Genomic DNA, 18,694 nt, shown 5'->3' on the forward strand with positions numbered 1-18,694 from the left:
TCAGTGATTCGTCACTCACATACAGCACCCAGTGCTCATCACAAGTGCCTTCCTTAATACCCATCACCCATTTAGCCCATCCCCGCCCACCTCCCCTCCAGCCACCCTCACTGTGTTCTCTATCGTCAAGAGTCTCTTATGGCTTGTTTCCCTCTCTCCTTTTTTTCTTTTCTTCCTTCCCCTATGTTGATCTGTTTTATTACTTAAATTCCACATATGAGTGAAATCTCATGGTACTTGTTTTTCTCTGACTTATTTCACTTAGCATAATACACTTTAGCTCCATTCACATCATTGCAAATGGCAGGATTTCATTTTTTTTTTTTTTTGATGGCTGAGTAATGATATTCCATTGTATATGTATACCACGTGAAGATGACTTTTAGAATGGAAATAGGTAAACTCTTCTGCAGATACTCTGCAGCTCACTTTGTATTCAAATCAAAAGTCAACAAAATTCAAAAGACAGAAAAGAGATAGTGGTTGCCATGGGCCAGGGCTAGGGGCAGAGAAGACTGGCTGTAAAGGGGCACAAGGAAATTTTGGGGGATGATGGAAATACTCTCTATCTTGATTGTGGTGGTACCTACATGAAAAAAGATTGCATGAAAATTCATAGTACTATATGCCCAAATGAGATGAATTTTATTCTCTGTATTTTACAATGTTTTTATTAAAATTTTTTTAAAATATAAAATACAATATTCAAACCCTATTTTGGTCTATGCAACAAAAGTCCAAATAGTATTTTTAAAATGATTTGCTCTTGCTTAAAATGGTTAAGAAACTTAGCCAAGAATCCACAGATGATAGGTGATAAGCCAGAACTCAAATCCAGATCAGCTGGGCTTCAAAGTGCAAGCTGATTTATTCATTCATTCATTCGTTCGTTCGTTCGTTCATTTTTTTTTCTTATACTCTTTGTAATCCATGGAGCGCTTTCACTATTTCCCTAAGTATTATTATATTGCTGGAATAAGTTTTGCTAAAAACGACCAAAATAACTTGGAAACTGTGGCACATTCTGAGTGAGTTAGAGGAGCAGGAGAGTTTGTGGAAGCACAGGTTAGTGCTGCCGGCAGATGGGCAGACAAAACCTCCGAGCAGAGCCCAGTGTGCCTGGGCCACCACTTGAGAAGGCAAGTGTCTTTTTGTTTAAGGGAAACAATGACAGGCACTATCATAGGCTGAATTAGGGGTCCCAAAGATACCCGGATATCTTTCTAGACCCTGGAAACTGTGGATGTTGCCTTATAGGGCAAAAGGGGCTTTGCATATATGAAGTTGAGGATTTTGAAATGGGGAGATTATCCTGGGTTACATAGGTGGGCCCCGACTATAATCACAGTGTCTTTACAAGAGGGAGGTTAAGGAAGATCTGACACGGAAGAGAAGGCAACTGTAATCACGGAGGCAAAGATGGGAGTGATGGGGCCACAGCCAAGGAATACCGCCCCCCTCCAAAAGCTGGAGGGGGCTAGGAAGCAGATTCTCCCCTCGGAGGCCCCAGAAGGAACAGCACTGCCCATAGTTTGACTACAGTCCGGTAGAAACTGACGTGGCTCCATGACCAAAAAAAACTAAATCTGTGTTCTTTCAAGCTGCCGTGTTTGTGGTGCTTTGTTAAAGCAGCTGCAGGAAACAAAGACACACTACTAGAGCCCGCTTTTCTAGGACGTGCCTACACCGGGCAGCTTCGCCTCAGAATATTTTAACAAACGAAAAACAAGCAAACAAATAAAAACCATGTAGGACCACACTGTATAGGAGATAAGAACGTTTAGAAAGTATTTTCCTTGAAGGACACCTGGGTGGCTCAGTCGGTGAAGCGTCTGACTCTTGATTTCGGCTCAGGTTGTGAACTCAGGTCTTGATCTCAGGGTTGTGAGGTCAAGCCCTCCATTGGGCTCCCCATTTTAAAAATAAAAAAAGGTATTTTCCTTGAGTTTCTTGGACTCACACGATAACATGTCTGAAAGTTTTCCCCCAAGGCAGGTCAGCGTGGGTGTGTTGGATCTGGTCCCATGAGATTTGTTAATTTGTTACCAAAAAGTCCACTTTATAATTTTATTTACTTATTTACTTATTTTGCCACTCATGACCTTGGTTACCTGAGCAAGAACACAGAACGGCTCCACCATAGAATCATCACAGTTTAGGTGACTATGAGCAGCTTTGCCACAGCCCAATATGGGCGCTAGAGGTCTGAAGTCAGTGTCAGGGACGTAGGATTTCACTCCTGGATCCTCATTTATCCATTCACGTCACCTGAGGCCCCAAGGCAGCCAGGAGCTGAACCTGGCTTTGGAATCTGGAGTCACATAATGGGTAGATTACAGGCTCCAGAATGGCTTACCTCCAGTATTTATTGCTATGTGACCTTGGGCAAACCACTCGACCTCAAAAGCGTCATCTATTAAAGGGAAAAATAGCATTCGGTTCAAAGAGTTCTTGTGGGAGTGAAGTAAAATAAGGTACGTCAAGTATTTGGCCCAGTCCCAACTTGACCTGAGTGCCTGATAACTCTTAGCTACCGATGCTGGTATTGTTATTCAGGACAGCTATCTCCCTCTACCCAGGACTGGTGCTTCAGGGAAGAGTGCCCTCTGGAGCTGTACGATGACCAGCTCTCTCTCTCTCTCTCTGGCCCTCCAGAGTCAGGGGATCATTCCCACCTGCCATGCATGTCCTTGCTGAACAGTGAAAAAATGTCATCCCTGCTCAGCAGCACACAGACTCCAAGATCAGTCCCACCAAGCACCGTCCCCTGATGACTGCGGGTTATACACTCTGTATGTGGCACCCTTCCCCAGCAGAGCCCCTCTGCTTCAGTGGAGGGACCAGAAATAAAATAGTCCTGAATCTCAAAGGCAAGTCCTACTCGGTCTCCAAGTCACCCACCTTGACCCGAGAAGAGTTGAACTCTAGGGCTATGCAGCGCACTCTCTGGATGAGCTTCTGTCCCTGCTCATAGAATCATAAAACTCTAAAAGCACGGAGGGTAGGTCCTATTAACTTAACTCTATGTTTTTCAGTTGAAGAGACAGAGGCCCTGAGAGTAAATGACTCGACCAAGCTCACACCAGAAGTTGGCATCAGAGCCAGGATTAGACTCCTAATTCCAATTCCTCATTTGATTTTTTTCTATTTTGACCTGTCCATGCTGCCTACTCCCCTCTTCGATCACTGATTCAAATATAACCTCATTACCCTGCCAGGGACTTGGATCCCAGGGTGGGACAGGGAACTGGGGCTTCCTGCAGACCCCAGCTGGGGCATGCTTTCTGGAGACACCCGGCTCTGTCCTGTTCTCTCTTTCTGAGGTGTTGCCTGCACACCCTCACCATCCCTTCCCTCTGCCCATGAACAATGGCTTGAAACCCTCTGAGGGCCCCTGCGTCCTAGAACAGGAGCGGGACAGGTTAGGAGAATAGGGAAAGCAAACTCCTGGACACCAGGCTTGCTGAGGACTTACATACCACTGGGCCTGGTGGATTTGTTTCCCGCTAAACCCAAGGGACTCAGTGAGGGAGGTCACGATTTTCTCCTCTACCTTGCTGCCCCTTTAAACCATCCATCAGGGCTGTTCTGTGATTAAGCATCAATCTTTATAAATCTTTGAGTGTCAGTTCGTCCTCTGAGGAGTGCTCTCAGACACACTTTGTTCTGTGAGTCAATCAACTAGACTCTTCCCCAGCAGGAGGAATGCAAAATGGCAGTCTTGCTTCCCACCAACATCGAGTCTCTGTCTCCCAAATCCTTGTTCACTGTAGACATGTGGGTCAGGAGGCCGGTGAACAGGCCGAAGCCAAGAGGGGCGGGGCTGTTCTGAGGACACGCTTCCTCCAAGGAGCATGTTTGCCCAGGCTCCCCCTGCCCAGTGAGCTCGTGTGGGACACCGATGTCCCACCAGAAGGGGGGATAACTCTTCCTGCGAGCTAATGCTTCTCCTTAAACTTGCCCACTCTCTCTTGTGTTGCTCTCAGTGAATCTCAATGAACCACATCCTCTTGTTCTAGTGATATTCTACAAACCCCTTTTCTGATAAAAGTTTGAGTTCATGAAACGTGGGAAGTCTGTTTTGTGTTGTGTTGCAGGGCATTTCATGATATAAAGCATCTAAAATAAAGAAACCTTTGAAATCATTCACCCGGACAGTTTCAGAAAGGGTGTCGCAACCGCCCTGACATCCCAGCTTATTTACCTGAGGTGGTATGTTATTTGAATAGCTTGTAGGAGTTTCATTACATTTAAAATTATTCCTTTCACCTTTACACAACACCCTTTCCATAACAATCGTATAACCTTCTTGGATTTCTTGTTCCTGGCTTGACGGCCAAATCCGGAACTTGAAATAATTGAGGCTTTCTAATTTTTAATCATTTTGACGCATGCGCAATCTGAGAGCTGAGGAAATTTGGCCATACCCTGCATTCCATTATTGAAAATGCCATCCCTGAGGCCGCAGGTGACCGCCTCGTCTCCAAACTCAAAGGTATCTTCCCAGCCTCTGTCGGTTTACTGTTGAAAGTGACAAAAGACCCAAAGTAAACCAGCTTCCACAAACAGAGGAAAGTCTAGAGGAGGGGACTTGAGGCATGGGTAGTTTCAGAAGCTCCAACAATGTGAGAACCTCACCTCCCTCCATCTCTCCTTCATGTCCTCTGTGTTGGCTCTGTTCACTTAACAGCCGTGCTGTCTACACGGCTCCCAGAAGCCTCTTGTTTATACCCTTCCAGGTTCAAGTCCAGCAGGAAGGAACAAACTCCCCATCTACTCCACCTAACAAAAGCCTTAGAATCTGCTCTCATTGGGACACGTGCCCATCCCTGAACCCATCACTGTGAGGGCTTCCTGGTGGGTGGAGGATTTCCCGCCAAAGAAACTCTAGTGACTGTTATCAGAATAAGGACAAGAATAGGGGCTGGAACAGCAGATGTCTACCACACTCTCCAATCCTTCTATAGCATTCGATCCTGGTGCCCTTCTTGAAATTCTGTATTGTTGTCTTCCCCCCACACAATGCTTTCTTATCCCCCTTCTCTCTGACTGCCCCTCTTCTGTTTTCTCTTCCTCCTCCTCCCCTGTAGGGTGTGGGGTGGTCCATGGTTGTTTAGCTTTATCAGACTTGACTTGCCATCGCCTCTCCAACCTTTTACATACTCTGTTCCCACGACCTAGAATGCCATTCCTCTTCCCACCCCTCATCTCTTTATGTCTGTGTCCTCTATGTCCTGATTCAAATATCTCTTTGTGAATCTTCTATAACTGATTTTCTTCAAGACAAAATCCACTCTCCCTTTCCTCTAAACTCTTATCTTTATCCTCTCTCAAAGGTAGAATTTTCTGTTTTATGTATTCGTCATATATTGAATGTCTATATGTGTCACCATTGGCTCTTGGCTCCTTGAGGACAAGAATGTCATTTATCTTTATCGCTTACCCCTCTAACACCCCCCCCCATCCAGCCCCAATGGTCAGTCCTTACAAAGCCAGTATTTGTTAAATAAGTTTATATGGTATTTCCCATTTTATTAAGGTGCATTCACATCCATCACCATATCTGCTTCTCAAAGCAAGTCTGGAAGGGGAGAACAAGTATTATCACAGTCTTATGTATGAGAAAACTGAGGACTCAAGACGGTGAAAGATTTAACTGAAGATCCCTAAGCCAGTTTTGTGAAAAACCTGAGGAAAAGCCTAGATCTTTAAAGTTACATTACCAGATATCTTCCATAAAAACCTTGCTGGTCTGTATTGCATCATTAAAATCTGGAGAATAGTTGATATCAAACCGCTTTACTTTCAAATAGATTAAATACTTCACTCTGAACTTTCACTCTGTGTCTGCCAATTACTCGGATTGTGTGATGATGATTCACTCCTCATATAAAGAATATTTTTACAAGGAAATCCAGATCAAGTGGTTCTTTCTGGCGTGGGTATTATCATTGTTGCAGGTGTTGCTCTGTGTGTGTGTGTGTGTGTGTGTGTGTGTGTGTGTGTGTGTGTGTGTCTTGGGACAGACAGTTCGTCTTCAAGGGTAGGGATACAGGTGGATTTCTTTCCCCCAAAGTGCCTTTTCTTATACAGGAAAACAGACGTGTAAAACTCCAAGACTTCCCCGTCGGAGGACTCGGACTCCTAGGCTCGGCGCGACGGGACCCCGGGGTGGGAGCGGCGCGGGGCCGGCCTGTCCCCGCCTGCCAGCGTGAGCCCAGCCCTCCCGAGGTGGAGTCCGCCCTCGGTGCCCGTCGATAAACCGGCCCGGGCGCCGGGGCTCCGCGCTCGCCCGCGCTCGCCCGCGCTTCGGAGCCGGAGCCGAGGGTGCCGACCATCCTCGGGGACCGTGAAGGGGCCGCCCCCATCCCCACCCCACGCACCATGGCGGCGCCGTCGCGGCTCCTGATCCGCGGGGGACGCGTGGTCAACGACGACCTCTCGCAGGTGGCCGACGTGCTGGTGGAGGACGGCGTGGTGCGGGCGCTCGGGCGCGACCTGCTGCCGCCCGGGGGCGCGCCCGCCGGCCTGCGGGTCCTCGATGCCGCCGGCAAGCTCGTGCTGCCCGGCGGCATCGACACGCACACGCACATGCAGTTCCCCTTCATGGGCGCGCGGTCCGTGGACGACTTCCACCAGGGCACCAAGGTACCCGCGCCGCCGCGCCCTCCAGCCCCGGGCGCCCCGCCGAGCTCCGGGGCCTCCCGCCGCTGCCGCCGCGCGGAGGGGCCGGGGGGGGGGGGGGGGCTGCGGAGCGAGCCCGGGCGCAGCGACCGACGGCTGGGGAGCCGGGCTTGCCTTTCCCCGCGCGCGCCCTTCTTCTAGGCGCCCCTTCTCGCGGCCACCGGCCCAGCTCTGGCCGAGCCAGACGCCCTCCACTCCTCCCTCTGGGTAATTTGACAAGTGTAAGGCAACCTGTCCCCTCACCCTCATTTCTCTGCACTCTATACCCCCACACTCCCCTCCCCACCGTCATTGGTATTCTGTGGAAGTCCACACGTCTTTCATAATATCTGTAGAATCTTTTCGTTTGGGGGCACTCCCAGCCATTTTCTCCCTATGTTCCATCCCCAACCAAAACCAGATGAAAAATCCATTCACCCAGTAGTTAGTGCCGTGACTTCCAAGTTCACAGCGTGTGCTGGGTCGTGGTAAGTCTGGGCGGGCTGGAAGCCCACCACGTCCACAATCTTTGCCTCCACCCCCCCCCACGCCACCCCCCCCCCCCCCAGCCCCCGGGTAGAAAAGACACAGCCCGGACAAGAATTTAGAAGAGAAATATTCCAGAATGGTCTCCCAGCACTCACACTGGCCCCAAGGCAACCTGGCCCCATCTCTTCTTAACCGGCTTGCCCTGGGGACGTCAAATAGGGATCTGATTCTTGCTGCTTGAGCCGGGGCAGCCTGGCTGATGGTGCAGGAGTTTGAGATCACCAAACCCAGGTGAGAGAGGCTTGGGTTTCTCTAGGAGTTTGAGATCACCAAACCCAGGTGAGAGAGGCTTGGGTTTCTCTAGGAGTTTGAGATCACCAAACCCAGGTGAGAGAGGCTTGGGTTTCTCTAGGAGTTTGAGATCACCAAACCCAGGTGAGAGAGGCTTGGGTTTCTCTAGACACAAAGGCCTAGAGATTGTGGTCAATGAAAAGAACCTTAAACGTTTCTCCAAAGCTCCTGAAAACAAGATCTGGAGTTGAACTGGGCGGCCTTACAGCTACATACAGTTAACACCCCGCTCAGCACTTCTGCTAAGCCCAGCCCTCACCCTTCTTGAGGCTTGCGTTTTGGGGCTGCAAGGAGAAAAATGGCTCTTTCCAGAATGAAAGTATTGATATGCTTAAGGCCTAAACCCTTGTGTGTGAAACAGATCAGGTTACTTAGTTGTGCAGGCTTTCAGAGCAGTTTGGAGGATAGTTCATTTACCTTACTAACTTCTCTCAAATAGTTTTATTTTCTTCACACACACCCCTCCACATTTCTCAGTCATCTATGATTGAGTAGAATGTTTAATAGAAAAAAGAACCATTTGACCCAGATAGAAGGGTCTGGGGCTTGCTGCTCACATCAAGATTTGGAAAGCTTACTCCTAGTTACTAATTATTAACCTTTACCATCAGGGCAGTGGTCGAAGTCTCTTTGTAGGACATATCATTATCCGTTGTGAACATTGAATATTCATTTTGCCGTTTTGTTAAAAAGTAAAATTTCTTAAAATTTAATGAACTTAGTTTTTACATTTTAAAAATTTTCAGATATAAAAGCAATACATGATGGTACAAAATTGGAAAAAAAAATATTACCCATAATCTCTTAACTCCATGTCAACTGTTTGGATGTATTTCTTTTATGCTTTCTAATATGCTTTATTTTACATAATTGAGACCATATTATGCATGTATGTATGAGTGTGTGTGTATACCTGTATATAAAATTTTGTAACCTGTTGTTTTCAGTTACAGTGGACACACTTTCTGTTATCACAGGCTCATCATTAACAAAATGCTTTGCTGGTGGCGGGGGACTCCATTGACACCTCCGTGTACCAGGTGCAAAGCTATTCCTTCTGGCCATCAGTTGCCAGGCCCACTAGCATCATTTCCCCTCAGCATCTCCCTTTTTCTTATCAGGGTTCTACAGATGCAGCCAGGAAGTGGGGTTGGAATGCTCTAGAGGAGGAACATTCCTTCCCTTTCTCAAGATTATCTGTGCATGCCCCAAGGCCCTGAAAGTTGGTTCTTAGTCTTCTATCTGTTGTTCTCTGGCCATTCAGGGATGCCTAGCATGGAGAGATTTACAATTCTATAGTGAGAAGGCAGGTCTTTGAAGCATATCCTAGTATTATAGTCATCAGCATTTGAAAGAACTTATCCACCAGCTGATTCTCTAGGTATTTCCATACTTAAAGGTTGTCGACTCCTGAGCTTAGGATCTTAATTAAATAGAATGGTCTTAATTAAACAATATAGTCAGAGATGTTAAGGTCAAAGATTTAGCAGAGGCTAAATTCATGTTGAACATTAAACAGTACTCACAAAGACACTAAGTTACAAAAGTCTACTTCAATACTGGTTGGATCCCAGGAGATAACCTCTCCGGCACCCAGAAACAGAGGAGACTCCATGAAAAGGAACTACATGGGTAAATATAGATAAACATGAGCATTCAAGTATTGGCCTGAGTTCTGAAAGGAGAACGTTATGGAGTCGCCTTGTCCTCTTTTATAGTCTTCACAATAATTCCCAAGGCAATGTTGTAGAGTTTCTAGTTCCCGGAAATAGAAACAAAGAAGTCTTTTGTAGATGCTGCTGTGCTGTATATTACACTTGAAAACATCTTATTAATAAGGTTAAAGTACTATTTATTTTATCCAGCACTCACTGGGTGCTAGACACTGTGCTAAGCTGTTCATCTGCCAACACTCTCAGGGGCCTTATCTCTTTTTGCAGTTGAACAAACTGAAATTTAAGTCACTTGCCTAAGGTCACACACCAGTAAGTGACCAAGTGGCTCTTCAAATTCCTTACAGCCTGCCATTGCTAGAGCTCTTACCTACTAGGCCCTCTTCCTTTCTGAAACGATTGGGAAAACGTGTGATGTTTAGATTTGTCCGAGTGACAGGTGATGGTATGAAAACGCTGGGTGAGTTGCAAAATCGAGCAGAGTCATCCGTAAGAAATACAGTAGCCCTTCACCTTCCCAAAGCTAGAGGCAGTTAAGGTTATCAAAATAAATACACATCTCAGGCATTAGGTTTGTGAGGCATTTGTACTGCATTGATGGCCACATCATCTCTAAGGATACAGAAATGGGTACGTCACATACAGAAAGCTATAGAGGAAAAATGATATATGATGCTTTCAGGAGATGGGCTCTAAACGTTTGCTTTCTGCATGCCCCAGGCTGATCATTTATAACATCTGACACATAGAAAGGATAGTGTTTGTGGTATTCTATTTATTGATCACCAGATTGTGATGTGGCCCAGTTTAAAAAATGAAATATAGGTCAACCAAAGGTTATATATTTTGTAAATATAATTTATGGCAGAGGTTGGGTTAAAGCCTATAATTGATTTACTTAATTACAGGTAAAAGCTTTCTATCTGATGTAACTAATAGAAATAATGTTCTGCTTTAAAGAAATCATATTTCATCTTGTTGGTCTATACTAGAAGTACAGTCGTCTTCCAATAATTCAATATCCATGAGGAAAAACAACGGGATTTTTTATTCAAATGGAAATTGTGAATTAAAGTTGAAGAAATTATGACTTTGCTTTTACTACATCCTGTGATAAGAGAGTAAATTATAAAAGCTCGGCTAGTTTTCAAATATATATTTATTAATATTCAGAATATATGCAGCTTGGAGTAGGTAGACTCACATTAAAAATCTGGCAGCATCAGTAGCTGGCGGAACGATCTTTTTTTTTTTTTTTTAATTGGGAAAACACGCAGCACACTTTCTTTTGTGTAGGACAAAAAGTCTTCAAAATTATCAAGAAAGGAAATTATACTTTGCTCTGGAACTTTTTGGTAAAGTGCCATCAAGATGATTACTTATAATAAGGCAGTGGAAGGTATGTGATTAAGCATGCATTTGTGGTGTATTTATAGAATTTCTTCACCTTGTAGGAGAACTGTGCTTCAGAAAACTTGGTCGCCAGCCAAATCCCTCTTTCTGTTGCTTGCTGGAGTGGGCTGGGCTTCAGAGGCTGTGTGGGCTGACTGTGTGACCTTGGGCAAGTCACTTCTCTCAGGGTTGTTAACATTATCTTGTCTCTGTAATGATGCATCGGTTAGAAGAGCAACTTCATTTAAAAAAAAAAATGTTGGAAGTAATGGAGACAATATATATTATTCCTTATCCAGACCTATAGGAAAATGCTGGAGCATTATAATTGCTCAATATATATTAGTTTCCTTTAAAAAAAAAAAAAGAAAATACAGTTGAGTGTAAAGAAAATAATATTTAAATCACCTATAATTTTAACATTTTGCTTCCTGTATTTTCATGCTTTTCTTTTGGGGGGCATATAAACATTTTTTAAAAAGATTTTACTTATTTATTTGACAGAGAGAGAGAGACAGCGAGAGAGGGAACACAAGCAGGGGGAGTGGGAGAGGGAGAAGCAGGCTTCCCGCGGAGCAGGGAGCCCAATGCTGGGCTCGATCCCAGGACCCTGGGACCATGACCTGAGCTGAAGGCAGATGCTTAACGACTGAGTCACCCAGGCGTCCCCATATAAACATTTTCTACCAAATTTTGCATACTCTTCAGAGACAGCCGTGTTCATCAGACATTTGTCTGGGACCTTGACTATCACTGGAGAACGTGATTTCCATGGCCCTTTTATCCTCGCAGGGCTGAGTCTCAGGGCTTTCTCTCTAGTCTTGGTGTCTCTGTGCGTCAGGCTTCTATTTCTGCCTGTCTGAGGAATCTGGATGTCCCACAAGCACTTTGAACTCAGTGTGTTCCAAACCAAATTCCTCCTTTCTTTCCAATGCACCACCCATTTTTCATCCTGTTTCACCAACTGTTAATAGCGCCCCTCCCATCTTCTCAGTGCTGGACATTTTGGTGGTTTCCAGGGGGTTTTTTTGCTTGTGTAACAATGTTGGAACAGAAAGCATCACACGGATTCTTGATAATTGACTTAGAAATCACCCCTCAGAATGAAATGACTGGACCAAAGAGTATTGGATCGGTCTTAAAGGAGTTTAATACATATATTCAGATTGCTCTTCAGTTTGTGCTCCCATGAGCAATATATTATAATCCTCATTTCACTGAATCCTAGCTAATTGTAGCTACTGCCTTAAAAAAAATCAATGCCAATTTAATTGGAAAAACATAGAATTTCTTAATGTTTTTAAACAAGCATTTCTTTCATTGCTGGTGAAGCTGAGCTTTGAATGTCCTCGTTGTGCTAATAGTTTGCCTGTTGCAGCTCTAAGAGTTTATAATTCTATGATTTCCTTGAGTAGCTCTTTACTGATTACAGAGTTAATCTTTGCACTAATCAGAGGAAGAAAAAAAAAATCTCCAAGATTAATTTGAAACAACTTGATGTTAAATAGGGCCCTACTGAGGATGTTGTATGTTAGGGATTCTTTCACTGAACTTTACAGAATCTAGGACGTCTTCTTTCAGTTTGCATACTTGAGTTCTCTATGCTTTTCAGTTCCACTGCTTGTTTCCGCCCTCATTTGCCTGGACCAGGTGTTTTTAATGTCCAACAAAGGTAGTGTAGAAATCAAGGTTTTCATGATGCTACTGTCCGGAAGAAAAAAGTTTTCCTATAACCTCTTAGGTTTAGTTACTGAGGCATGCAAATTAATTGACAAAAGACAGATTAACAAGAGAAAGGACAGGTCTTTAAATTTCACACACCTGCGAGTTCACCGAAAAATGTGACTCAAGAGGCAATTAAAATTTGGGGTTTATATGCCACCTTAACAGGGTAAAGGAAGGGATAGAAGAGCACGTATGGGAAATTAAATGCCTTCTTAATAAGAGAAGAGGGGGAGTAGAAAGGGCACTTATGGGAAAACAAATGACTTTTAGGAAAGACAGATGAGCTCTTAAGAGAAGAGGTGGGAGACATGAGAGTTTGTGACAAGGTCTGTTGAGGCCTGGTACAGGTTTCTAGTCTCAGGTGTTAAGAGTCAATCTTCCCTGGTGGTGAAACTTCCTAGAAGGGGATTTATTACAGTTGAATTCTTTTGGGCGGCTTTGCTTTTAGGCAGATAAGGGAGTTCTCACATACACACACACACACACACACACACACACACACACACACACACCCCTATTCTTTTTTTTTTTTTTAAAGATTTTATTTATTTATTTGAGAGAGAGAGAGAGTGAGAGACAGAGCGCCAAGAGGGGGTAGGGTTAGAGGGAGAAGCAGACTCCCCGCCGAGCAGGGAGCCTGATGTGGGACTCGATCCCGGGACTCCGGGATCATGACCTGAGCCGAAGGCAGTCGCTTAACCAACTGAGCCACCCAGGCGCCCCACACCCCTATTCTTAAATACCTTCAGCTCAAAATGATTTCTATGCTACAGTGGCACACTGTGGACCTTGTCACTGCCATCCAATACGGAATGATCCGAAACTAAGGATTTTTCAAGTCGATGGTTAGGTGCTATTATTTCAGTGAACCAATATTTTTGGTAACCCACTAAGTGGCAGGCATTGTGTTTGGGCTCATAAAGATGAAAACCATGGTGGTCTTTGTTACCAATGGCAGACAGACTAGAGCTACATGGGGCTCTAATTTATGTTGGCCTTAATAATGAATTATATACAGTAGCCTTTTGGACTTGTGGGCTTAACTTTGATGATTGTGACTATTTTTGAGTGAAAACTTAAGGTCTGGTATTTTCCCCTTTGCAAGGTCCCCTGCCCTAATGGCTTGCTGCATCACAAGCTATGTTTCTGAGCAAATTATTTAGCTGAGAAGTGAGCAACTACCCAGAGTCTACTGCTCACTTCCACTTTGTGTGCTTCCTATCACATGTCAAGTAACAAATTGAGGGAGGACTCTTCAATTCTTCAGTTATGTTTTATTGCATCTAACAGAGAAGCTGTTATCATGGTGGTCATGAACCCTGAGAATCTGTTCACACATAAAAACAAAGACCTTAAAAGTTAGTTTAAAGTAAGACAAAGTGTAATCTTTGAAAAAAAAACAAACAAAAAATCATTTGAGGCAAATATGGATTCCAATCTGTTGTATTAACAATCCTGGTTAACACTGATTAGGTGATAGGCTTTGGACAAAACTGAGGGTTTAGCTTTCATAGGTGCTTAGAGTATACATTCCACATTAACATTTTCCTAGAAGGAACCAGGAAATTACATGGCCAGGGCTAGCAATATTTTTAAGAAATGAAATGTCACATTAACATGCAACTTACACTGCTTTCTCATTTTGCTATTGGAAAGTGAACCATCAAAATTATTCCATCTCATAGCTATTGGGGGAAATTCATTGATCCCTCCCTTCCTTTCTCCTGTTAAAGAACAAAAATTCAACTGAGTAAATTTGAAGATCTAATTGTCTTTATTAAGCGATTCAAAAATCAGGCAGCATCCCATCTGGCAAGTAGAAAGAAGCTACAAAGAGTTTACAAGATGGAAGGTTTTTATAGGAAGGAGAGTGGGGCAGGAAGTTACTAGCAAAAGAGAAGAAAAGGATTGTTTCATGAATGGTCAGTTTCGGGGGTGGGGGGTGGGGCATGGTGTCTTATCATGCAGATTACCTCCTCTTACTTTGGGGGATGGAGAGGGCCCATGTGACAGATTACCTCATTGGTGCCGACCAGAAAATTCCTGACTACTTTTCTGAGGCAGGTTGAAACTGCAATTTGATTAGGTATTAAGCCCTGGTTTGGTGATTTGGCCTAGCGTAAGTCATTCCATTTTGGGACTGTGATTTTCTTTTTAACACTCCCTTAAACATTTAAAGAACATTTATGTACCAGGCACGGTAATGGGCAAAAGACAGACAGAGATGAAACTATATCCATCCAATCAGGATCTCTGAGGGATGGGATAAATTTCCCTAGACGATGCCTGTGTGCAGCCAAGGTTAAGGGTCACTGGACCCGGGGCGCCTGGGTGGCTCAGATGGTTAAGCGTCTGCCTTCGGCTCAGGTCATGATCCCGGGGTCCTGGGATCGAGCCCCACATCGGGCTCCCTGCTCAGCGGGGAGTCTGCTTCTCCCCCTCCCTCTGCCTCTCTCCCTGCTCATGCTCTCTCTCTCTCTCTATCTCTCTGTCTCAAATGAATAAATAAAAAATCTTTAAAAAAAAAAAAAAAGAGTCACTGGACCAAGTAGAAGAGGGGCTGGGGAGGGAAGAGCAGGCGTGAGGAAGAAAGGAGCTCAGAGCTCTCCAAGGAGAGGGAGGGACGGTGTCACTGGAGTGGGGCGAATGGGTTGGGAAGCAGGTGACTCAAGAGCAAGCGGAAGGGTCAGCTGAAGTTCAGCCTTGTGGGATGTGTAATAATTGTCTTTTTTCCATCCTAAGAGCAAAGGGAAATCAATATAAGATTGGCAGTGGCAGACATGGCTGGGGATGAGGTGACAGTGAAGAGCTACTGCTCTAGTCCTGTCAGAGGATGCAGATGGCATTGAGCAGCAGAGGTGAAGACGCAGGAAGGAGAGAGATTCATGGAATATGTAGGAGGCAGCCCGCGGGGGTTGGGGGAGAGCTGGGCTTGCCAGTGGGTTGGATCTGGGGATGTTGAGAAGAAGAGAGATACATGTCCAGGGTGACTCCTCAGTCTGGTTTGCAGAGTTGGATGGACAGTGGTGCAGCTAATATGTCAGACTCGGGGACACAAGGAGACAGGCAATGAGGAGGCCATCTTTACAAAGCCAAATGTGCTTCTGGAGTTGGAACATAAATTGGGATCATGAAGTTTGTTTTCATAAGTCTTAGCAACTCTGAGAAAGCTGAGAATTCAGTCCAGGGTTTCTCCCTAAGGCTCAAATGTCCTCTTGGATTTCTTTCTGCTTTACTTGGGTTGATTGATCAGGTCCTATGATTGATTTTAATGAGACAAAGTCACTTGTTCCAGGATGAGCTTAGAAATGAAAATTTGGTGACCCCGTCAAAAGGAAGACGATGCTTGGGATGCTTTCAATAACGATTTCCCGCCTAATACATTCTTAAATAGAATCTTGTGTTATATAATATTGTGGCCCTGCTGTTGGTTGGAGTTTATCTCAATGTATGTCCTATCACATTTGCACCTGATACAGCACGTGCTCTCCTCCCCAAAAAGAAGGCTTTAGATAAATTGGAAGGTTTTCAAGGGAGAACAGCCGAAGTAATTAGGAGCTGAAAGAATTGATTTATGAGCCAAGATTAGACAAGGTAAATACATTTTGTTTGGCTATCTGACAAATAAAAGTGGAGTGAAGTCAATCAGCAGTAAAAACAAAGGAAACAATTCAGGTTCACCCAGAAATACGAGAGAAATTTTCACCCTTTACTGGTTCTCCCTCCCCTCCCTAACTCTTTTCATTCCTCAAATGTTAGGTAAACCCTGAAGAACATTTGTGAAGTGAACCCAAAAGGATCTGATGATAAAAAACAGTTAGACAGATCCTGAAAATATTTGAGGTGGGCTAGGAAGGTGATGTTCTGACCAGCTGGTTTGCTGAATAAAGGAGATTCTTCCAGGGCCCATAGATGCGTGAAGGTGAAGGAGCACTAGTATAGAGCCCTTCCTTATTAATTTTCTAGGGACACATTTATTTCAGTAGTGATTGTCACAGTGATGAACATCAGCGGAGCCATATAAAACTGCGTTTCATTTGTGGCTTTCCAGTTCACAGTCTGATGGCATTTGTTTTGTTTTGTAAGGCATTTGGTTTCCTAAGTGCTTGATTCACTTTATCAACCTCTGCATTTCTCAAAGGAATGATTCACCGATGACCTGGGGCAACTGGCTGGAAATCAAATCCCAGGACATGGAAGAGGGGCTGAGGGAAAATGGCTTGCATAGGATTGAGGCCCAGAGTAGGCTGAAAGTAAGACTTACCCCTCAGAGTTGTATGCTCCTCCATGTAACCTTGGGGAGTCATTCGACATCTCTGAGCCTCAACATCCCCAACTGTAAAGTGAAAACCATTCCTACCTTTCCAGACCGCAAGGCTTAATTAAATGATCTAGTGTGTATAGGACGCTTAACCCAGGCCTGGGCATTTACAAGCTCTTCTCTGAAGAGGTCAGTACCTCCTGGAGGAACACGTCTCCTTAACACCCTATTTGGGATTACAGATCCGCCGCTCTAGCCTGTGGCTGCCTGGATCCAGTGGAAGGAAATAATACTGAAATAATATTCGGGGGTTTGAGGTAACCTTGGGCGGTGAAAGGACCCTGGGTAACCAGAGGCACCAGGAGAGGAGGGGGAAGAAGGAGGCTCAGAGGAGCCTGGGGCGCAGACCGTGGCTGCAGCTGATCGCCAGGACCCAGGGTGGCAGCGGGGGCCCCCTGCGGTGAGTGGCTCATGCCCCCCTGATTTGTTTTCCATACATCTGCCCACACCCTCTCCCATTCAGTAGAGCTTCTCGAAATGTGTTCCCGTGTTGAGGGGAGGAGAGGGAGGAAGGGCATGGAGGAGAAACAGAACAAGAAGAAACAAAGGAGAGGTCATGGCAGTTCTCCTCTCCCTTTCCTGCTCCCGGGGAACTAGGGATGTGGAGCAGGTGTGATAAATCCTGATTTGGGAGCTTGCAAATTGAAGCCCCAGGAATTTCGATCTGCTGTCGTTTCAGAAAATGGCCCTTTGACCATCACATCTGCATCAGCAGCAGTCTCTACTTTATTTACATACCATATGCATGCATGTTGATCATCTATCTGTAAAGCCATTTTTTCTTCTTATAACACTTGTGCTTTGTTATAGAAAAGTTAGCAAATATTAAAAATAAAATTTAACTAGAGGGAAATTGAAGCAACCTGCCATCACGCCACCCAGAAACAGCCACTGTAAATGGTTGTTTTGGCTCGATACTGTTGCTTTCCTGCTAAGTGTTGGAATGTTCTGGAGCATGCATTGTGATTTATATTATCATGTCTCCCTTCTCTGTCCTGGGGTCATTTCGGCCACCCTCAGGACCCCTCTGGCATCCTCTCCAAGGCGACTGCCACAACCTTCTCCTGCCCTTGCTTGCTCCTCAGGGTCAGGTCTGCATTTCTCTCTGTGTGCAAATACACAGAGTGGACATGTGCCCAGGCCCCTCACTCTCAGGATGTTCCACACCACACTCATGCTCCCCCTCCATGCCAGAGCTGCCTCCCTCCTCTGTCTCCTCATCTGTCACCTGATCAGTCATCCCAGTGAGAATCTGCTCAGAGCCCTGTCGCCCAGGCTGATAGCACAGCCTTCCTCTTGTTGGAACCAATGCTTTGAATTAACCCTAGTCTAGGTCTTAATTCAATTCTGCCCTTTGCCACTTTCTGCCGAGCTGCCGGCTTTTCCTCATGGGCCCTTCCTCAGAGTGACTCCATGCTGTTGGCTGTTCCTCAAAGCCCGGGCTCTGGAGCCTGATGACGTGGTTCCAGTCCCGCCTTTGTCAAGTTAAATTTAAGAGTGCTCTGTTGGGTTTCCTCAACCCTAAAATGGGGCTAATAATATTCCCTGCTGCAGATCTGGTGAGATAACTTAACTTCAGCCATTTAAGGTATACCTTAATAGGGGTTTTTAGTATATTCCTGGAATTGGGCAACCATCACCAAAATCAGTGTTAAAACATTATATCTCTCCAAAAAGAAACTAGGTGCCCCTTAGCTATCACCTTGACTCAACCCCTCCAGCCCAAGGCAACCACTACCCTACTTACTGGCTCTGTGGATTTGCCTCTTCTGGATATTTCATACAAGTGGAATCAGAGAGTATGTGATCCTCTGTGACTGGCTTCTTTCACTTAGTGTAATGTGTTCAAGGTTCATCCACAACATGTGCCAGTGCTTCCTCCTTATGGTCGAATAAGATTCCATAGCGTTCCCCTACCTCATTTTGTTATCCATTCATCAGTTCATGGACATTTGGGTTGTTTCCACTTTGGGACTATTATGAATAATGCTGCACTGAATATTTGTGGACAGGTTTTTGTGTGGACAGGTTTTCATTTCTCTGGGATAAATGCCTAGGATTGGACTTGCTGGCTCATAGG

At 45.0% G+C, this 18,694-nt stretch overlaps 1 protein-coding gene across 3 annotated transcripts in view; it reads left to right on the forward strand.

Annotated features, from left to right (window-relative positions):
* The first annotated feature begins 6,257 nt into the window (after positions 1–6,257).
* The window catches only part of DPYS (dihydropyrimidinase), a 74,722-nt gene continuing 62,285 nt past the window's right edge, over positions 6,258–18,694 (forward strand). The window contains exon 1 of one of the 3 annotated variants that reach the window (XM_078072099.1): positions 6,258–6,648. In XM_078072099.1, the coding sequence (XP_077928225.1) occupies positions 6,385–6,648 (264 nt within the window). In that variant the 5' untranslated portion in view covers positions 6,258–6,384. The remainder of the gene's footprint in view (positions 6,649–18,694) is intronic. The other 2 variants (XM_036072596.2, XM_036072595.2) reach the window with 2 other exon arrangements.

Source organism: Halichoerus grypus, chromosome 5 (assembly GCF_964656455.1).
Source record: "Halichoerus grypus chromosome 5, mHalGry1.hap1.1, whole genome shotgun sequence".
Classification (NCBI taxonomy): domain Eukaryota; kingdom Metazoa; phylum Chordata; class Mammalia; order Carnivora; family Phocidae; genus Halichoerus; species Halichoerus grypus.